General features: G+C 42.0%; 1 protein-coding gene across 10 annotated transcripts in view; it reads right to left on the bottom strand.

The window, feature by feature from the left end:
* Positions 1 to 21904, bottom strand: part of RUNX2 (RUNX family transcription factor 2) — a gene marked incomplete at its 5' end in the record, with an annotated part of 232070 nt that overhangs the window by 82527 nt on the left and 127639 nt on the right. For 7 of the 10 annotated variants that reach the window (XM_080997413.1, XM_080997409.1, XM_080997407.1 and 4 more), the window contains one exon: positions 5941 to 6114. The exons of the other annotated variants lie outside the window; for them this stretch is intronic. In XM_080997413.1, the coding sequence (XP_080853539.1) occupies positions 5941 to 6114 (174 nt within the window). The remainder of the gene's footprint in view (positions 1 to 5940; positions 6115 to 21904) is intronic. 10 annotated transcript variants of the gene reach the window in all.

Consider the following 21904-nt stretch of genomic DNA (forward strand, 5'->3'; position numbering starts at 1 on the left):
TGCTGCCGTCGCAGAATTTATGTGATTTCATGGTGTTGCTCATAACACTGTCAAAACAACTTGAACTGACAACAGCACACACTCCACATCAGGAAGCATGGCACAGCAACAGACTGTGCAGAGAGCACAATCTAGATCTGGTCCTAAATACGCCAGCCAGACATCTTTTAAACTCAAGCATAATGAATTAATAGGGTATTTCCCCAGGCCTGAGAAATGAAAACTGTGTGCTGCTGAGGTTTAAAAAACTGTTTCTCATGGTTCAGACCACTTGACTTTGCATGCTGTTATTTTGGTTACTGAAGTCACAGATTGCCTATAGATCATATGTTGGCATAGTGGTGATGGAGCATGAAACCTCACTTAACTCCCACTTACACTTCCTACTACAACTCCTCCACTGAAATTCCACCAGGCACACTGACCACATTCTTACCACCAGGCCTTTGGCTTTTCCTGTCTCATATAGAATAATCCTGGCCAGCTGAATTTTAGAAGGGGGAAAAAATCTAAAATATATGACAGAGGTGTCATATATGCAGACATGTTTTGTGAGGGTGGGGCTGGTGGAGTAGCAAACATACCAGCATAAAATTTGGATTTGAAAAGGTTTTTTATTGATGATCAATGTACTGGCTTTCATTTGGGTCTGTACTTCCTCAGGAAACATCAAACCTTATTGGAGAGTTTGTATTTAATGGCCTTTCGGTGTTGCTTCTGCAGTGCACTAGTTAAAAGTCCCTGCTGAACAAAAATGACCTTCTACCAATCCATATCTGCATTGCCAGATTCTGCATGTTTCACAGAGGGTTTTAAATCATTATCAATAAATACAGTGTGTGTGAGAGAGAACTAAATGTGTATAAACTAGATGTGTGTACACATCTAAATACAGTACAAATGCATGCTGAAAAGGATTCAGTAGGGACTAAAGTGTGGAACATGGAAAGAAAATGAAATGTAATACTTGGGTCCAACATCTACTTCATCATTATTCAGAAGGGATTTGATAGGGATACTAAAGGCTATAGTAAATCATGCATTACCTGTGGAAGAGCATGCCTGGAATAAAGTAAGCAATTTAACTGAACAATCAGAAATGAAGCAATTGTGTTTATGTTTACTTTGTAGAAACTGATGCATTTCTTGTCTTAATTATTCCAAATACCCTACTGCAATTAAGCCAAAGTACCCGCAGTTGAAGTAATAAAATTTCTCACTCCTCGTGTTGTTTCCTTGTGTCTATTTTAGCAAGGAAGCCCCCAGGAGGAGGAACCTGTCGAGAAGTGCTATATAATAAAGACATAATGCAAAATCAATAAACATAACTAATATCAAAGTTCTGATTACAGTATTCTGATTCTGGAGTAATTTCTCAGCACAGCATGTTTTTCTGTGGTATGCCAGAATACTACCTGGGCATGATATTGTGGAGTACTACTACTACTCCCTGTGCAGAGCTACCTCTGACACTCAGAGGAAAGTATTTTTACTGCCAAACTAAATGCTTGACTGATTGCACATTATGAAGATTAGAGCTGGTAGAACTCTATAGCTGAAGACCTTCTATAAAACTCTGCATGTTCACCACCACCCCCAATGGGCACAACGGGCGAGCTTCACTCAAAGAATCCCATTAGCAGAAACGGTGTGCATATGGGCTTCTGCTTGAGCCCGGGGCCTTTCTCACTCCTCCTCTCCCTGCAGGATCAACAACTTCCAGGGTGTCCTGGTTCATACTTTTTGAAATATGGCAGCCGTAAAGTGGAGGGGCTTCCACTGACAGGACTCGTTAGATGAAACCTGCCCACAATGTTTACTATAAATCAAAGCATTAAATACTATTTTATGCAAGTTGTACTGGATGTTTGGTGCAGTACTTGATTTCTGATTTACAGACCTCTTTGTGCTAATGTGTCTTTCTTCCTCTTCCAGTGATATTTCAGCACAGAAGGCTTTGGATTATAGTAGGTGGCAAAAGTACACTTGGTTTGGGCACAAACTGCAGCATCAGAAATATGCAGTTGTGTAGCTCAATGCAAACTTTCAAGCATGGCAGAAATAATCACTATCAAAAAAGGCAAAGCACATTTCAAATGTTTGGCAGGGAATGTATGTTCTTCTAAGTACAAATTGCTGTGCTCTGCCAAGCAGTGCTACCTCTTATCATCTGCAGACTTACACTTATTTAGAAGAGATATTGTAATATTTCCTTTCTTTTTTTTAAGTAATATTTATTGATTTTCCAACCATTTAAACACAATAAAACAGAAAAAGGAAAAAGAAAAAGAAAAAGCAAAAAAAAGAAAAGAAAGAACATAAGATTAACAAAACAAGACGCAAGCCATTTAAAACACAAAACAATTTCGATATCTTAACTTTCCTTCCCTTATTTCCACGACCTCCTCACACCTCCCTTTTTGTATTGCACTTCTATTAATTGTTTCAGCAATTCCTTTCCATCTTCCTGTTTTCTATCCTATAATTATCTTAACATATTCTAATCTTATATTTCCCTTTAATACTCTATTAATCTATTTATACTTAATTCCTTATAGCATTTCTACTGAAGCAGTATAACTTCATTCCAACATTTTTCTAACATTCATTATTTTAACAATATTTCTATAAATAGTCTTAAACTTTTCCCAGTCTTCTTCCACCGACTCTTCTCCCTGGTCTCGGATTTCTGCCAGTCGTTTCCGCCAATTCCATATAGTCCATCAACTTCATCTGCCATTCTTCCTGGATAGATAAATCTTGTGTCTTCCAGTTCTTCACAATGAGTATTCTTGCTGCTATTGTAGCATACGTGAAAAGAGTTCTGTCCTTCTTTAACACCAATTGGCCAACCATGCCCAGGGGAAAGGCCTCTGGTTTCTTCAAAAAGGTATATTTAAATACCTTTTTCATTTCATTATGAATCATCTCCCAAAGTGTCTTAATCCTTGGGCATGTCCACCAAAGGTGAACTCTAATCCTCAAATTCGTCTGTTTTTCTTTAAGTTCAGTCATCGCAAGCATCAACTTATATTCATCAAGTTGCTTCTGTATAGCTGGGGCTCTCTTTCTCTTTCTCTCCAGTTGTGTTTCTTTACATTCAGCAACAACAGCTTTTTCCCTGGCCTCCTCCGCAGTTTGCCGTACCGAAATCGGTTCCTGTATCAATTTCTGGGTGATTTCTATATTGGTATTATTTATACTTTCTATAATTAAGTTAATTTTAGTGATTGGAACATCCACTTTCGCATTTATCGTGTCCATTTTCCTGTGAAGCTGATCCAATGAGTCATTTATCTTAAATAATGCAGCCACTAGGGCCTCTTCTGTCAACATTTCTCTTGGTTTTACATACTGGTACAAAGGCTGCAACAAAAAGAGCAGGGGGGCCTGGTGGTGGACCTCTCCTGGATTATTGCCAAGTCCTCCCAGACCTTAATGTTTTGTCATCAGTTGACTGGTCTGTTTTTCCTCTTCCATTAACCATAACACTTAAAAGATTCAAGGTCAGCCCCAGAGTCTCACGGTTTTTAACTTGCAGCTGGAAATTTCCCTAACCCAACTCTTGTAAAGCAACCGGTTTCAAAAGCTTCCACTAGGGGGAAACAGTTTCTATTTGTAATAGTCAATAGTATCCTCTTTTAAACAATCCAAAATTAGTTTCAAGTTAGTTTCAATTTTCAGTTACTTTTACTCCTTTTTGAAACAACCGGAAACAGTAGAAACAATGTATTTCTCTTGTTTAACTAGCTGTCAATGAACGTTCTAAACACTGTCAATGAACATTCCACAATACGTCAGTCCTCCTAGCAGCCCGTTTCCAGGGTCAGAGCGGCGGTGTTTTAGATCTCTTCGCTCTCTCCTGCAGGCATACTCAGTCCTCAACTTCCCCCCCTCTTCTCCTGCCTCCAAAGGGGGGTTTTGTTCTTTACCGATGGAAATTTAATCTTTTACAAAAGACTTTCCAGGACTCCAGCTTGCAACTTCATTGCCTCAGTCTATTTACAAAAGGGGAAGGCGGACTTCCTGTTTTGAACCTCCCCGTTACGATGCCAAATTCAACATTTAGAAATCCAATTCTTCCGCTTAAACTCTACTCACGGGTAACCACTTTTAAAATCCAATTGTCCACAGGAAAAGGTCAGTGCTCTCCGGCAACGGCTATGCGGCTTCGCTCCGTGGAAGAAGCAGACGATTCGATGCACCGCGCCACTCACCCCACGTCGCTCCGGAGCCCCAAAAACTGGGGTTCCCCGCGAGTGGGGGAGGCGCAAAAGGTGTCCACCGAATCCCACGCTCACAGGCTTCTCCCGCCTGTGATTTTAACGGGTCTCCACCTTCGCCGTGGCGGCCAGACCCAGATTCCCACGGAGCAGATTCCTCCCGGTCAGAAAATTCAGCCATTACCGGAGGCGCCTCCCCGAAAGTCCTCGAGATATTGTAATATTTCCCCTGCTGCCTCTTTAGCTACATAGAGTGAACTGTGAACTCCTAACATTCTCTATAGTATTCAATACCCTCATGAATTTGAACAGCACCTACCATTTATAGGCTTTTTAATGTGCTGCTCTTGACTCAGAACAAAAAGTGGTATGTTTTTAATCATAAGCCAGCAGCAGATTGTTCTACGGAAAGCATTTACGGTGTGTGAACAAGAGGAGCATGTGACATTTCAAAAGTTACAGGAGAATCTAGGATCCATCCGTGTGACAAATGATCACCATATGGAATCAGGAAGAAAACTTGTTCTCAGTCACTGGTCTAGTATTATATAACAGTCGAACAAAGAGTCAGGGCAGAGCGAGGGCCAGCTCCTCATGGCGAAACAGGAGACTCCCATGGGCAGGGCCAAGGAGATGGCTCCGGTCTGCTCAGCCATTAACCTTCCTGCTGGGCAACAACTAAGTGGGAAGGAGCCAGAGGATGAACTCCAACCACAGAATCCAGATCTTCAGACATGTACCACAACAATTTAGAATCACATCACTTTATTTACTAATTTAAAAAACTTATCTCCCTGTTGCCTGCCTGCCTCTCTGTACTTCCAGTGCCTTTGCACCATTCAGTGTGGCTTGAAGCAGCTAAAAACTCATGTCACTAGTAGTATGTGTAAATGGGCCTGAACTAAAGACATGCCTGTATAGACTCAGCCTTCTTTTTTTAAAGGATAAAACAAAATTGGGGCTCGCATTGAAAAAAGGGCTGCATTTCATTAACATTTCCCGCTCCCCACCCCACACCCACAAAATGGCTTTCCACTTTTTATTGGGATCTTTAGAATAAAACTGTATATAAACAAAGAGAAGTTCACCCAAGTGTGTGTGTGTGTGTGTGTGTGTGTGTGTGTGATAACAATTGGCCTAGGTTTGCTGCTGTTTCTTTTTATATGGACCTCAGCGCTTTAGATTTTCTCTGCTTTCCCTACACACAGTCTGTTTTGAATAGTGAAAGCAATCTCTTGGCTTGAAAATAAAATGTATGCATCTCTCAAAGTGGCCTGGTTCATAGTTTACTGAAACAGTGATGCATAGCTATGGATGCTAGAGAGAAGCCACAATATCACATAATAAACGTGGTAGGGCGGGGGGGACGCAGGATGACAATGCTGTGCAAACTATCCTAAAGAGCAATCCTAAATAAACATGTATAGCTGGAAAATTTACATATTTTATCATTGCGTGTAGACCAATTCCATGAATGAGACCTGAAAGATGAGAATTTCCTCTCCATTTCATCCCACCCCCAATTTTGACTGCAAACAAGAAAGAAGACTAAATGATTTTGTCATGAATGCTACAGAAAAATCTATTCCCCACTAGCTTACATTTGCTTATACCTTTCACTTTGCAACAGTTATTTTTCTACATTTTGAAACAATAAAAGGCCTACTATAATCAATCATTCCCATGGCCCATACAAGCCCATGGTTCTGTCTCTTACCTGTGATCTGACTCTGTCCTTGTGGATTAAAAGGGCTTGGTGCAGAGTTCAGAGAGGGCCGTGGGCTCTGAGTCGGGACCCCTACTCTCATACTGGGATGAGGAATGCGCCCTAAATCACTGAGGCGCTCAGAGAACAAACTAGGTTTAGAGTCATCAAGCTTCTGTCTGTGCCCTGGAAACAGCAAATCATAAAATAAAAGTGTTGTTAGCATGACTGAACAATGTAGTATTAATTTTATTTTATTTTATTGCAAGGACCAAAGAACTTTTAGCTTTAACCTGGAACTGGTGCAAGGAGTGAACTACAGACTCTTTCACCCGTCACAATAACCCTACATGGAATATACTTGTGTCATTTTCCTTATACATAAGTAAATCGCTTACATGAGCACAATAATGTTGCATGTGAACGTAAGAACTCTGCTGGATCAAGCCAAAGGCCCGTCTAATCCGGGATCCTGCTCTTATAGTGGCCAACTAGATTCCTATGGGAAATCCACAAGCAGGAACAGGGTGAGAAGGCGCTCTCCTTGCTTGGGAGGCCCAGCAACTGATATTCAAAGCAATACTGCCTCTGACAGTTGAGGTACAGCATAAGCATCATGACCAGAAGTCATTCATAGCCTTATCCTCCAGGAACTTGTTTAATCCTCTTCTAAAGTCATGCAGGCTGGTGGTCACGTTGGTTGCAGGAGGAAATTTTATAATTCTTATTTATTTACAGTACTTATACTTTATGCACTGCGCACTTTCTCTAATCCTGAATCTTCCAACTTTCAGCTTCATTGGATGGCCCTGGGTTGTAGTATTACGAGAGAGAGAGAGAGAGAGAGAGAGAGAGAGAGAGAGATGGTCCCTGTCGACTTTCTCCATACACAACAATGCATAATTTTATAGGCCCAGAGCTTGTCCCTCATTTTACTCACTTTTTTCCAAACTAGAAAGACCCAAATGTTTGAGGGGAGCCAAGAAGCACTGCACACTATTCCAAGTGTGGTCCCGCCACAGATTAGCATAATGACACCATGACATTGGCAGTTTAATTTTCAATCTCTTTCGTAATAATCCCTAACATGGAATTCTCCATTTCTGCAGCAGGATCAACATCTTCATCAAGCTGCATCAATCACTGCCAGTTGAGACCCCAGGAGGGTATAAGTGAAATAGGATCACTTTATCCTTGCTTACATGGGTTTGAATTTTCCATTTTAAAGCCCACACACCCAATTTGGGGAGATCCTTTTAGACCTTCTAATAAGTGCTTTTTCTTTAACCACCTTTAACAATTTGGCGTCATCAGCAATCCTGGACACCTCACTTTTCACCCCTAACTGTAGACAATTAATGAACAAGTTAAAAAGCACACGTCTCAATACTGATCCTTAGGGGACTTCGTTTTCTACATCCTCCCATTGGAAGAACTGCACTTTTATTCCTACTTGCTGCTTCCTGCTCCTTAACCAGTTAACCATGACTGCTAAGCTTACTCTGAGTCTTTGGTGAGGTATTTTGTCAAAAGCTTTTTGAAAGACTAAGTCTTTAATAATGCTTCTCACTGGTTTTCCTGGAACAGACATTAAGCTAACCAGACTGCAATTTCCTAGATCCAATCTGAAGTCCTTTAAAAAAAATTGCCCTACATTGGTTACTTTTTAGTACTCATATATATATATATATAGGCTGATCTTATGGATAAGTTACTTTTTTGTTAGAAGATCGGCAATTTAACATAGCTTTCTTTAGTGGGTACAATCTGGACCCAGTGATTGTCAGTTTGAAATTAGTCCATAAGGCCACTAACTTCATCTCTTATCACCACTACTTGCCTCAGTTCCTCAGGTGCAGGGACCTGCCCTGCGGCTTCTATTGTGAGAATGCATGTAAAAAAATTCAATCAGCTCCTTTGCAACCTCCTTTTCCTCCTCTAAAAAGGTAACGGACCCCTGACAGTTAAGTCCAGTCACGGACAACTCTGGGGTTGCAGCGCTCATCTCGCTTTCCTCCTTTAGCACATCTTTGACGCCCTTTCTCATCCAAAGACCCAGCCACCTCTCTTGCTTGGTTTTGGTTGGTTGGTTGGTTTTCAAACCCCTTATTGCTGCTTGTGTTTCTTTTGCCACAGTTTGTGTTCTTTTTTGGAAAAGACTTCCATATTATCAAAGAAGACTTCTTGCCTCCAGCAGCTCCTTTGACTGTACTCATTAATCAAGCTGGCTTCCTCTTGGTCCTGGCAGCACCTTTCTTGTTCTGCAATATACATGCCAGCTGAACTTCTTTTATTGTGGCTTTGGACAATCTCTATAAAGAGATATGACCCTCTTCACTTTCCTCTTTTGAAGTCAAATATGACTGTTACATTTTCTTGGCAATTGTCCTCTTACATATATCTTGGATTTCATAGCATTATGTTCACTGTTCTCAATCAGTTCAACATTTACATCTTGCACCAGGTCCTGGGTGACACTTAAGATTAAATCCAATCGTTCCAGAGCACAGTCACACAGGGTATTTACACATTTTGCTTCTTTGAGACTTAAACACACCAGTATACGGGACAGCCATTGAAGTCAATTCCCATTTCACCCTGGACATTTTTGTCAGGAGGATGATACAGTATGTTGTCCATACTAAACTACTTCTGTGGCCCACCAGCACCACCCACAGCAAGTCTGCGGACGAGAAAGAATCCTTCTAGGTTCTATATCCTCCAGTAGGCCCTGCCCTGCCCTTCCTAGGGAGCTTTTATCTGGAGATAACCATGTCTCACTTGTTCTCTCCATTCCACTATATGCCCTCTATATCTATTCCATCTTTTAAAGCCAAGCACTCCAGTTCCCCCATCTTGGATCAGAGGCTTCTAGGATCAGTTTATAAACATTTATATATGGTGTCTCTCTCCAAATGACTTTGGTGTATGTGCTTGACCCTATGGTGCTTCAGCCTTCCTGAACTGATATCATGTCCCCCTGCACTCTCAGGGTCCAGTTCTACCTATCCCCCATTTGAACAAGCACAAACATTTTCACCCTCATCCCTAGAGATGATTTGTTCCTGTTCTGGAGGGTAGGACCCGAACCAATGACTTCAAATTACAAGAAAGGAGATTCCAACATTAGCGAGAACTTTCTGACTGCAAGACCATGATACTCCTCCAGCAGAGGCTGGATGGTGATTTGTCATGTATGATCTAGTTAAGAACTTGCACTGATCCCTTTCTCCTTTCTCTCTGCTCAGGGTGCTGCATTCAGGAAGTAGGAAGGATGGAGAAGCCTTCTCCATAGCCAGGCTAGTGTGTGTACAGCTTACCAGGCTGAAACCCACCCTAGCTTAATGAGCAGGCAAGATCCTGAGCTGCACCATGCAGAGGCTCTGCACAGGTAAAAAAAAGGTAAAGGTAAAGGACCCCGGACAGTTAAGTCCAGTCGTGAACGACTCAGGTTGCGACGCTCATCTCGCTTTACAGGCCGAGGGAGCCGACATTTGTCCGCAGACAGTTTTTCTTGGTCATGTGGCCAGCATGACTAAGCTGCTTCTGGAGAAACCAGAGCAGTGCACGGAAACGCCGTTTACCTTCCCACCGGAGCAGTACCTATTTATCTACTTGCACTTTGATGTGCTTTCGAACTGCTAGGTTGGCAGGAGGGGACCAAACAACGGGAGCTCACCCCATCACAGGGATTCAAACCACCAACCTTCCGATCAGCAAGCCCAAGGCTCAGTGGTTTAACCCACAGCGCCACCTGTGTCCCCTGCTCTGCACAGGTAGAGCTTGACTCTCACCGAAGACTCATCCATTTTTCTACTTGTCTCATGCTTTCTATGTGCAGATCTGAGCAGCTGTTCCTTTGCTCCACCACTTTCCCCCAGAAAACCCACTCTTTAGCACTGAATCAGAGTAAACGTCAATCCAAAGAAAACCTGATTGACATTTGCTCTGATTCAACAGTAAAGACCGGGTTTTCCCTTGGGGAAAGTGGCAGGGCAAGGGGATTTCACAGTACAACAAGAAAAGGTTTGTATCACTGCTTATAAACATAGAACCCAAACCATTACTGAATTGTTAGGCTATTTAACAAATCTCACATGCTGGTCAAAATTCTGAAAACACATAAATGTTGCCACTTCTTCTCTACAGAAGCACAATATATAAGAGATGCATGTAGAATCACAGGATTGTAGAGTTGGAAGTCCAACTACCTGTAATGCAGGAATCTCAGCTAAACATCCATGACAAGATGGCCATCCAACCCCTGCTTAAAAACCTCCAAGGAAGAAGAGTCCACCACCTGCCAAGTTGGAATCTCCTGAGGCAAACCCCAAAATGGTACAGCCCCTCCCCGACAGGGAAGAAGGGGTGATGGAAGCTCTACATCAGAAACAAGGAGGGGAAGAAAGTTTGACAACAGGATCGGCTGCCCCAGTGGATCCTGCTCCGTCACCTTGCCTCATAAGCCCTGCTAGCACCAAACTTATCAATGCTCAGAAGGTATTTAGAGAGAATGCTCCTTGTATAGGCAGAGAACAAGGAGTTTGATGTAAAGTGAGGCCATTCAAATAAATTCTGGAAGTTTGCAAAATTGATGTATTGAGCATTCTACCTTAGGAATTTAAACTACTTTCCTTCCTCAGTAGAATTTTTAATGAAAACTTTATTTTCTTCTTCTTAGAAAGGGGGACTGGTGAAGAAATGCATAAAAACCAAACCCAAGTGGATGCTCTATAAGTGTAGTTAAGTGGCGAGAAGCTATACACACAAAGATACTATAAAACGATTTCTCAATTGGCTTTTAATGAGATTGTAATAGTGGTTTCATTAATACTGTAAGTTCTCAATTAATTCTATTCAATATTCTTTCTCTGTGTACGTACCTAAGTCAGATATTTCTCCTTCCCACTTTTTATACTGGCTTCTAGTTACAGTGGAACTCTCTTCAGCATAGAAATCTATATAAATATTGCACTCATTGATATGAAATCCATGCTTAAATATGAAGTTAATGTTCCCAAATCCTTCCTTCAGAATCCCAAAACACTTCACGAAACATGAAGCAAACCATGCTACCCTGCCACTGCCATCACTGCCCTTCCCTATTTCCCTACACCTTTACTCCAAACCTTGGTATTAAATTGTTTAATGATATGTTGCCATTACTATAATGAATCCATAACTCTCAAAATTAGCATGCTGCTTCCAAAATTCTCCTGCATTAAAGAACTGGGTATAAAACTTGAGAGAGAGGGAGGGAGATAAACAAGGGATCTCAGAGGAGCAACAGTGGTGCCCAGCAACTGAATTCTTAGTATCCATAGGAGGACCAGCAGCCCAGTTTCATCATTATATAACAGGATAAAAACTGTTTGCCAGTTGCCATTGGATTAGCTACTGGGATGTTACAGACTGTCCACAGCTATTAATGATTATATAAAAATATGCCCACACATCATGAAAATGCTCACTTTCACTACCTGTAGACAGGGTATCACTGGAAGATCTTCCCAAACTGAGATGGTTCATTCCTCCCCAACCGCCAGCCTCCTAATACCTTCTGTCTTGGCCCAAGCCTCTTAAAACAGTCCAGAGGGCAGAAGTTACAGATACCTCTATGTATGTGTGAAAGGAGAAATCCGCCTCCTGTGCAAATGGGGAGAATAGAGAGAATTTGAGGTCAGGTTGTGCTAAGAAAGACACAACAAACTCCATCTCCTGGTGGTACAAAACAGGGATGAGTAGTAGAAACTGCTGTAAATCCACTGGAGAAGAAGGCTTGGACTTCACACATTAACTCTTCTTGCTTTGGTGCCATGATGACATGATGTGTGTAGGAAATGGGAAGTCAGTTTGACTGAGTGAAAACACTTTGCAAAGAGTGTACAAATAAGGTGGATTCTGTGCACATGGAGTTCCGTCACTTCTGAGGAAGCTTGAGAGCAAAGTGCTATGATGCCAGGATTCACCTGGACACAAGGGGAAAGAGCAGAGAACTTTGGGAAGGATAGCCATATATAGCAGGGTAATGAATACAGCATGCCGTCCTAATAAAGGAATTGTCTACACCAAAATTCACGGTGGGTAATCAAGTGTGGAGTCGAATCTGATTTACATCACAATCCTAACCATTTTTACGTAGAAGCATGTCCCTCTAAGTTCAGTGGGAACTGTTCTCTATTAAGCATGTTTAGGATTTCACCCTTAAGTCCACAGCTGTCCAGAATCAAGTAATATCTTGAAGTGATGTAGGAACCACTGGGTTTTGATCAATTTTCACTACTTGGAAGAGGAGCAATGTTTATATTGAAATTTCACATGTTACAAAAGCACTCAATAAACTCAAGATAATTATGTGGTCACAATCATTTTGTCTGCTTTTCATGTTTCTAATTCAATTTCCAAAGAGCGAAGTCACACATTTCCCTTGCGGTGACAAGCCTTGGCACAAACGCAGGCACACCTCATACATCTTGCCAGACTGGAAATGCATGACTTCTCCTTTTGCAGGGTCAGCCGGCAGTGTTAAAAATAGGTGTGCAACCCATTTTTACTTTTGCTTTTGGGGATGGGGAACCTGTAGTCCTCCAGATGTTGCGGGACCACAACTCCCATTATCTATGGCCATTGGCCAAGCTGGTTGCGGCTAGCAGGAACTGGAGTCCAACATCATCTGGTGGGCCATAGGTTAGACACGGAACCTAATTCACTCCGGCTTCATGTGTATTGACTAAGCCCCTCTCCTTTCCATCTTACCAGGCAACCAAAGTAGCACATTTTTTTTACAGGGTTAACATAGGTGTTCATGTTTTCTTGCTTGCTTGCACAACAGCACAAAGCTGCAGCATTAGTGAGAATGTGCAGTTGCAAACTTTTCTCCAGGATTGAGAAATAAAAATAGTTTTTAAAAAGATGACCTGTGAGGGTGGCAGGCAAAGGAAAAAATCATTAGAACAGGGATGAAAACCATACCAAAAAAGCCTGGAGGCAGCTTTTGGGTTTTTGGCAAGGAATGTTGCACTGCTGTGTAATACACATGCAAAACACATGGTTCAAATATAATTTGGCAGCAGTTAAAGGAGCAGACAGTAAGATGCAATGGTAGAGCCAGTCTGCAAAGCTACCATTGCACAAGTCTAAAAAGCTATAGGCTGCAGTAAAGACAAGCCCTAGGTTATATTTTTACCAGGAAATTATTGCAGGTGATAGATTCATAAGCAAATATAGCATCCTTCGGGGCGGGGTGGTGGAGGAAATACAAATGCTTTATCTGAAGAAATCTCATCCTAGCTTATGTAAAAGGTGTAGGTGTATTTTAAGTTCCTAATCTAGCGCACTTTTAGAGAGAAGCACTTCTTTCCCTAGAGAAAACCTTTTCTCTCACAATACAAGAATCCAGCATCATCCAATGAAGCTAAATGGTAAAAGATTTGGGTCAGACAAGAGCAAGAACTTCTTTACACAGCACATAGTTAAACTATATGCCATATGTCCTGATTTTCCTGGACATTACCAGGTGAAAGTGACGTCTGGGGGAAATTTCCAGAAGGCGGTGGTTTGTCCTGGATCTTTGGCAAGTAAACCAAAAAATCTCATTTTTTTGAGGGGGAAAGCTAAACAACTTTCAGGTGTTCCTAATAATGCGAGGACATGGAGGAGTCATGATCACTGCATTCTCTCTCCAGGATCCAAGGTGCACCTTTGAGCACTGAACACTGGGGAACAACAGTCAGCAGAGCGCCCCGTGTGCTCCGTCTTTCTTGTGGCTTCCCATCTTTCTCTGGCTGGCCCTTGTGGGAAGTGGGATGCTGGATTAAAGAGAGCTGATACCCCAGGGCTTTTCTTAGGTTACAAAAATAACCACAAAGAATTGTTATCAAGTACAAATGGGAAATACAGGTGACTATTCTCTGTCAGATGAGCTTTTATCTTCTGGGTAGCTTCTATGCTGCAGATTAAAAAAAAATACCCTCCAAGCAATTTGTCCTGCCCTAGTATAACAACATGACACTGAAGGCCAACCTTGCCAAGAAGTTACAGAGAAAATTATTAAGTATGGAGAGGAGCGGGGGGGGTGAGGCATATTCCTGTGTGCGTTGCCGTCATATTACTATGGCCCTGACCAGCCAAACTACTAACTGTGGGCCCTCTTAATAGCAAGAATTCGCAGTGACTAAAACCACTTTCCCTTTCAGGTCTCGTGAGGGTGGTTCACTCAGTCACACATTTATGATGTACAAAAGTAAAAGGTCCACTTCTTAAAGCTGCAAAATGCAAGTAAATTTGAAACATCTTTGGATTTGAACCTCTTTGCCTTTGACTCAAGGAGGGCAGCCTACAAAGGAACTCCAAAGAGTTTGCCACCAGGAAAGGGGGAAATAGCTCCATATGACTGAGAGCTCCTCTGGTTCTCAGCCAATTCCTCTTTGCAGTTCCACTGAAGATCACAGTACATGCTCCCAGGAGGACTGTATCAATAAAACATCAGACAACGGGACTGCTGTAAACAAAATCTCCGATTGGTGTGGGAACATTGGACTCCAGTATCAATAGATCTTCCACATTAAATGGTAGATGCCTTAGTTAGCCCTTGAAGGAGGTGTGTGAATTATCTGGCCCCTTTCACCAACAACCCCCCCCCCCCACTTATTTTCAGAAAGCACTGGAGTACAACAATTTTGACCAAAGATTTGAGGACGGCATCTATTGGAAACAGCCTGTTGTCCCTGATGCCTGAATGGGCTCCTCTTTCTTTCCCTGAAAACTATTCTGTTTTACAGCTGGACTCTATGGTCACTGCACAAAGGATCTGCACCTCTGCCCTGCCCCCCCCCCCCCCCGCAATCCTGAGCTGAAAGCAACGGCCTAAGCTTCTCAGGGCAGACTATCAGCAGATGGGGTGAGCTAGGTCTGCTCAATGCCATCTGCGATTCACCTATATGCCAAAACTAAAATAAGGATCTACACCCAGAAAGGGGTGGGTAAAGGAACTGCAACTGAGAGATATCTTAGTGTCTGCTGCACAGCAAATAGTGGTTCCAGAGCCCAGACCAGAACTTATGATTTGCTTCCATTTCTCCTTTGCCCGTCTTTCATCTATGTTATCAGTGCATCCTTTCCCTATTGGCATAAGTAGCTCCGGGGGGGGGGGGGCTGTGGTGTGCCTGTTGCAGAAGTGCTGTCTCAACAGTGGCTCATAGCTCATTCCAGTCACACAGGGGCAGCACACAGTGCAATCTGTAATGCAGAACTGCCTGCTTTCCCTCCAGCTAGCCATGCTCCCACACTTTTGAGGATTTGCAAAAACTGTGGTTTTTCCTAAGTTCTGGACTTAGTGCAATGAAGACATCTGAACATGCTTGAACTCTCCACTGCCAACAAGAACTCTGCACACATGCAGTCGCGTGTTACGTTTGCTTCAGAATGTGAACGGGGCTCCGGAACGGATCCCATTCGCATCCAGAGGTACCACTGTACATGCTTCTAGCCCTGAGCCCGGTCTTGGCTGGGGAGGGCAGGGTATAAAAAAAAAAATTATTTTTATTATTATTATTATTAGCTACCATCCATTCTTAAGGAAATCATCCCCGAGTGCTCATTGGAGGGACAGATCCTGAAGCTGAGGCTCCAATACTTTGGCCACCTCATGAGAAGAGAAGACTCCCTGGAAAAGACCCTGATGTTGGGATGGATGGAGGGCACAAGGAGAAGGGGACGACAGAGGACGAGATGGTTGGATAGTGTTCTCGAAGCTACTAGCATGAGTTTGACCGAACTGCGGGAGGCAGTGGAAGACAGGAGTGCCTGGCATGCTCTGGTCCAGGGGGTCACGAAGAGGCGGACACGACTAAACGACTAAACAACACCACCATCCCAAACATACCAAGCAATCCATTGTACATACCCAGGTCCTACGTTATAGCCGCATCTCTTCCAACTCTACAGACAGAGACTCTCACCTAAGAGATCTACAGCAAACCTTTTTAGAACTAAAATATCCACCTGATGAAGTTAAACAACACAACAACAGAGCCCGACTGGTGTCCAGAGAGAACTTGCTGCAAGACAGACCCAAAAATGAAAATAACAGAACACCACTAGTAATCACATACAGCTCCCCAAGTTAAAACAGTTCAATGCATCATCAGAGATCTACAACCTCTCCTAGACAATGACAGCTCTCTTTCTCAAGCTCTGGGAGGAAGACCTTTCATTGCCTACAGTCAGCCACTCAATATTAAACAGCTCCTCACCCACAATAATACAACAGCCAGACTTAACATGGACACTGGTACCAGAGCCTGCAATAAACCCAGATGCCAACTTTGCTGCCACATACACCCGGACAACACCATTACTGGCCCCAACAACATCAAACATACCATCTCAGGACTATTTAATTGCTCATCTTCTACCGTTGTGTCAAATGCCAACAGTGCCCTTCAGCTGTCTATATCGGACAAACAGGCCAAACCCTACACCAAAGGATAAATGTACATAAATCTGACATCAGGAATCACAAGACAGAGAAACCAGTAGAAGAACACTTCAATCTCCCAGGACATTCAATAAAGGATCTCAAAGTAGCTGTCTTACTACAAAAGAATTTCAGAAATAGACTGGAAAGAGAAGTTGCTGAATTGCAACTTATTGCCAAACTTAAAACCATGGAGAGACCTGGTCTGAATAGAGACATTGGATTCTTATCTCATTATACATGATAAAGCTATTTTTAGCCATCTCACCCCTTGCTTTTTCCTGTAAGACCAATTGCAGTCGTTAACAGTCGTCAACAGGTTTACCACACCTATCAGCCAAACACCCATGCCCACCACCCTTCTGAGTAATACCCTCCCCACCCTGTCACTGTATACAGGGGTCTGGTGACTTCTGTTTCAGTGTATCTGAAGAAGTGTGCATGCACACAAAAGCTCATACCAGTAACAAACTTAGTTGGTCTCTAAAGTGCTACTGGAAGGATTTTTTTTTATTTTGTTAAGACATCTGTATGACATTGTAAACAAAATAGTCTTCCCCCATCCTATCCCTAAATCAGAAAATCCAATGGAAGAGTTGCACTATTTCCCTGGTTGTAAATGGTCCGTGGTGCTACTATTCTCATGAGTTATGGGCCTGCACAGATTGCTCTGGCTCAAGGGTGAGGAACCCTTGGCCCTCCAAATGTTGCTGGACCATAACTCCCATAACCCTTGGCCATTGGCCATACTGCAACATCCTGAGAGCTACAGCTTTTCCCCATCCCTGCTCTAGCCATTTTTTTCTCTATGGTCTGTCTTCCCCTTCTAGTAATTAGCTCTATCACTTTAACCCTTCCCTTTCTTAAAAGGATTGTCTTATTATCCATTTTTTTCTCCCTCCTCTCCTCCTTTTTAAAGGAAGTCTTTGGAGAACTACACCTAAGGTATTTGCAGTGGCAGTTTGTTGTGATGCCAGTAAGTGATGTTATTACCACTGCACCAGGACCAGGCAATTCATCTTTTGCTCTTGAATTTCATGCAATACATCATATCAGAAGGATTCTGCTCCAAATCAACCATCTAGCTTAATTTTGAAGAGAAAAATAAGTGTGTCATAAATCAACTGCAATCAACAAAGAGTAAGTTAGTGCCTCCCTAATAGGGTTCCAGAAACAAGGCAGAAAAAAGAGCTACTGTTTATTAAACCCATACTAATATAAATGTTTGTTTATGATAAACTGTTGCTCTCCTTGTTAGTTTCCCTGTGGAACCCTCTTGGTGTGCCAGACTATTCAAGGTTGCTGTTTTTATTTTAAAGTCAACAAAACATAGCCAAACCATTTTTATCACAGAAAACAGAAATCTTGGAGTCCTTCCAGTCTATTGGGTAGACATAATTATGAGAAGAAATATATAATCTACCCAAGAGACATAATTACACAATTAAGCCCTAGGCTCTATGTAAGAAAAGTTCTTACAATTCTCCAAACAAGGCGCTGCATAGTCCTCATAACTTTTACTCACTTATTGAAATAAGGGGGAATATGTTGGTTTTTAAATAGCCCAGGGCAGAGTTTCTGCTACAGATGGTATCATTCTAGTAGGAGAGGTAAGGACATTTCCCTATATAATCGGGGCAGGGAGGAGAGGGAGGCGAACTGGCAGCAACCAGTCCCAAACTGGGCGGGGGGGGGGACTAAATAAATTGCCATTTTTATATATTAAAAAAACCACCCATTTTTGCACTACTTGCCCCCTTCTTCAGGACTACAATTGTCTGGTGAAAGTTTTCAGTGCAGTTCTACTTCCCAAACATCCCCAATTCATCCTGCAAACTTGCTGGACATTCTTTGCCAATGAGAAATCAAGGGCTCTGGTGGGTGGCAGTTTCAGGACCAAGCGCCCCATCGCATCACTTATTGTCAGGGCAGAGGAGGAATGGTGGAGTCTGCCTCCCCAGCCTGGCCCTTCCAGAGAAGAGGAAGACAGTTCAGAATTACAAGGGGGCTTTGAGGGAGGTCACAGCTCAGAGGCAGATGAGGGGAAAAGCTGGGAAATAATGGGAGAGGAAGAGGAAGCACCCAGGGGTTGACAGCTGACAGACACAGTGCCTTTAGAAAGCAGGATGGATAAAAATCTATGATTTAAAAAAAAATAAATCGGATTTTTTTCTATTTAAATTGGATTTTTAAAATAAAATGCTTTTGAAGGAAAAATCTTTCTAAAGATAGTTTTCTATTTAAATTACATTATAGTCCAAAGGCTATTCATCAGGAAATAAGGATTTGTTTTAAGTTTTTCATGTGTGCTAAAACTCAGTCTAAGATTTTTTTTTAAAAAAAATGTTTAACCACATCAGTTAACAAACATGGATACATATGCTATGTTATTGTTTTAGTTAAATAAATTATTTAAATTATTATTAAGGAAATGATTATTTTTCTCCTTCCAATAAAGTACAGCAGAAAAGTTGTCCAAATATAAAGTTAACTTATTAAATCTCACAATAATTTCATAATTATATGTCAATGTATTTCTAATAGTATAACTAAATCAGTAATTTTTGATATAACTGTAAAAACTACTTTGCAAATTTATTATTCCAAAAATGAAACCTTCATCTGGTTGTAAATATTAAGATTATACCAGCAAGAATGAGTCTTTCTGTAATAAAAAGATTTAAATCAAGTCTTACTGGCTAGTGATTTAAATCGTGATTTAAATTGATTTGATTTAAATCAAATCCACCCTGCATTCCAACCCCCCCAACCCCCTTTCAGAACCTGGAGAGCCTTGAAGGTAGGAGAGCAAAGAGCCCCAAGGCAGAGGGCATGACTCATGAGGAAGTGGGAGAGACGGAGGGGGTGGAGATTCACTTGGGACAATGCCATTATTCCAAGAGGCTATGTTCCAAGCCTCTCTACAAGTATGGTAAGAAGCTTTTCCTTGTCTTTGTATGATCCTGGCAACTGGCCTTCGTTACAGCCACCTGACACTTATTTAGGTGAAAAAGATAAAGGACCCCGGATGGTTAATGGGGTTGCGATGCTCATCTCGCTTTCAGACCAAGGGAGCCGGTGTTTGTCTACAGACAGCTTTCTGGGTCACGTGGCCAGAAGGACTAAACCGCTTCTGGCACAAGACCCCATGACGGAAGGCAGAGCACACAGAAATGCCGTTTACCTTCCCACCGCAGCAGTGCCTATTTATCTGCTTGCACTGGTGCGCTTTCGAACTGCTAGGGTGGCAGCAGCTGGGACAGCAAGAGGAGCTCATTCCATCGAGCTGATTTAAACCGCCAAACTTCTGACAGGCAAGCCCAAGAGGCTCAGTGGTTTAGACCACAGCGCCACCCATGTCCCTTATTTACCTTATTTATTTACCTAGCTACCTACCTTATTTAGTTATCACTTATTTACCACATATAAAACATGTTTTGTTATGTACTGAAGTTCTCACCCTGGGCCAGCAGGGGGATAGTGTAGATAGTTATGCAAATGAAGGATCGAAAAGTGACGTTCAGTGATTGGATAGTTTTAGAAAATGGCAACAGTTACATTGTTCTGGAGCTCTATATAAGCAGACTGACTGAGCTCCTCAGCTTAGTTCTGTTCCAGCTTACAAAATAAAGAGCTGCTTTGGAGAAATCGCTGTGTCGTCTGCTATGTCAACCCACAACTTAACATGTTTGGTCCAGATGGTATCATATTGAGCTTTACTGTATACAGCATTCCACAGGCCTGCTCTCTATCCCTCAATTTCACGGCAATGTTGTTCCAAACACCAAGCACTCCGACAACACTACTTTCATTGGTGACATTCATTTTGTCAGGTATTAGAGGTAGAAAGTACAAATGGAAGTTGTTATGATTTTTGCTCATGGTAATAGCAGGAGTAATACCACGACCATGCATTGTTCTGTACTTTTATTTTGATGCTGTTAATCCAACGTAGGTACAATGAAGCAGATTCCCAACTTAAGGGATCCAACAAATGAGTTTCACTCATTTGTTTCTGAACTGAAAAGAAGAAAGGAGGAGGGGAGGCAGAAGGGTGGTTTTGGGGGAACTTACTGGAGATGTTTTGCCATTTGCAAGTTCATTTCTCCTTCATTGCTTCTTTTCTACCTGTAAGACTTCATTGACGTCTCGTGTTCTCAGTGACATTTTACTTCGCTTTCTTTGTTGCTCAAGTCCAGGCCCAGCAGCAGCCTTCATGAAGCTGCTGCTCCAAACAGGGTCAGCCAGTGCTGAAACATGCTGTGGATTGAGCCCACCCTTCTCCTCTGGCTCAGTTTTCCTTGCAGTGCATGAATGTGAGTCACCTGCCGTTTTAAATTGTCCCCAAATACATAGGGGCATTCTGGAAACTGAAAATAGGAGGCAGCTTCCTACCATAGGGCACAGCCATTGCTAAGTTTGCTGAGCACCCGTGTTGATGTCAGGGAGTACTGTAGATATACTGTAAGCAAGCTCACCAAAAATGTACTTTGTTTTGCCCCCCTCCCCCCATGTAATGCTACCTGTAATTTCAGCTGTTTCTGGAAGACAGAGGTTGGCTGTCTAATGATGTCAGTGAAATAGGCAAAGTGGGTGGCATCACTGCACACAATAACTTCGTTATCTCTTAGCATTTTTCACTTAGTAGGAAAAAGTGTGTTCACCATCATGTGCAAAAAGAATGCACATGCGCCCATCTCACTGAGCATACCTACAGCAGTGGGTAGTCACAATTTGCATCATATTAGTTTTGTTTAATTGGTCTGCAAACTGCATTGGGTCTTTGTTTTAGAGAAGAGCAGGTAAGAAATATTTAAAATGCATAATTTACAGGAGAAGGCGGTCAACCTGAACTTCAAAGCCAGAGGGAAGACTTTTGGGAAGTTATTTCTTTCCACTTCAATAGGCCTATTTAATAGAACAACATTATTCTCACAAGAATGCTTGCATTTTCTCTCTTGCGTACACAGTTACTATTTTTATTTACCTTGATCTCTTTCTTTTTCCCTTTAAATGAAAGTACCACTGTGAGTTTGCAAAAAAGCCCAATCAAGACAATTATTTACTATTGTTAAAAAGCTGAAGAAACAACTTATACAACATCATGCAATTCCCATTCTCTAGCTTAATTCCTTTGATATATTGTAGTATCTAAGCAACTCCCTTCCTTAAGCCCCTTCCTCTTGCCTCTCAATGTTTAGGGAAGTGAGGTTATAGAACAATTGCAAAGGCACATAAGGCTTTCATTATGGCTTCATCAATTTATTATCATTATGCAATCAATCTAAAAAATGGCAGTCCTTTAAAAAAAGAAAAACCTGCAGTGAACACACCAATCTCTTTAGCCTAGTCTTGCTACACTGTGTTGCAATACGTATCAGAGGATGGGGAGTTGGGTAGACAAGTGAAGAAAATCTCTTGCTTAAACTGGAATACCTCCAATTCCTGGCAGAATGAGACAGTTCTCTTAACGCTTGCGAAACATGATAACTTTGAAGG

Source organism: Podarcis pityusensis (assembly GCF_964106645.2).
Source record: "Podarcis pityusensis genome assembly, chromosome: 3".
NCBI classification, from domain to species: domain Eukaryota; kingdom Metazoa; phylum Chordata; class Lepidosauria; order Squamata; family Lacertidae; genus Podarcis; species Podarcis pityusensis.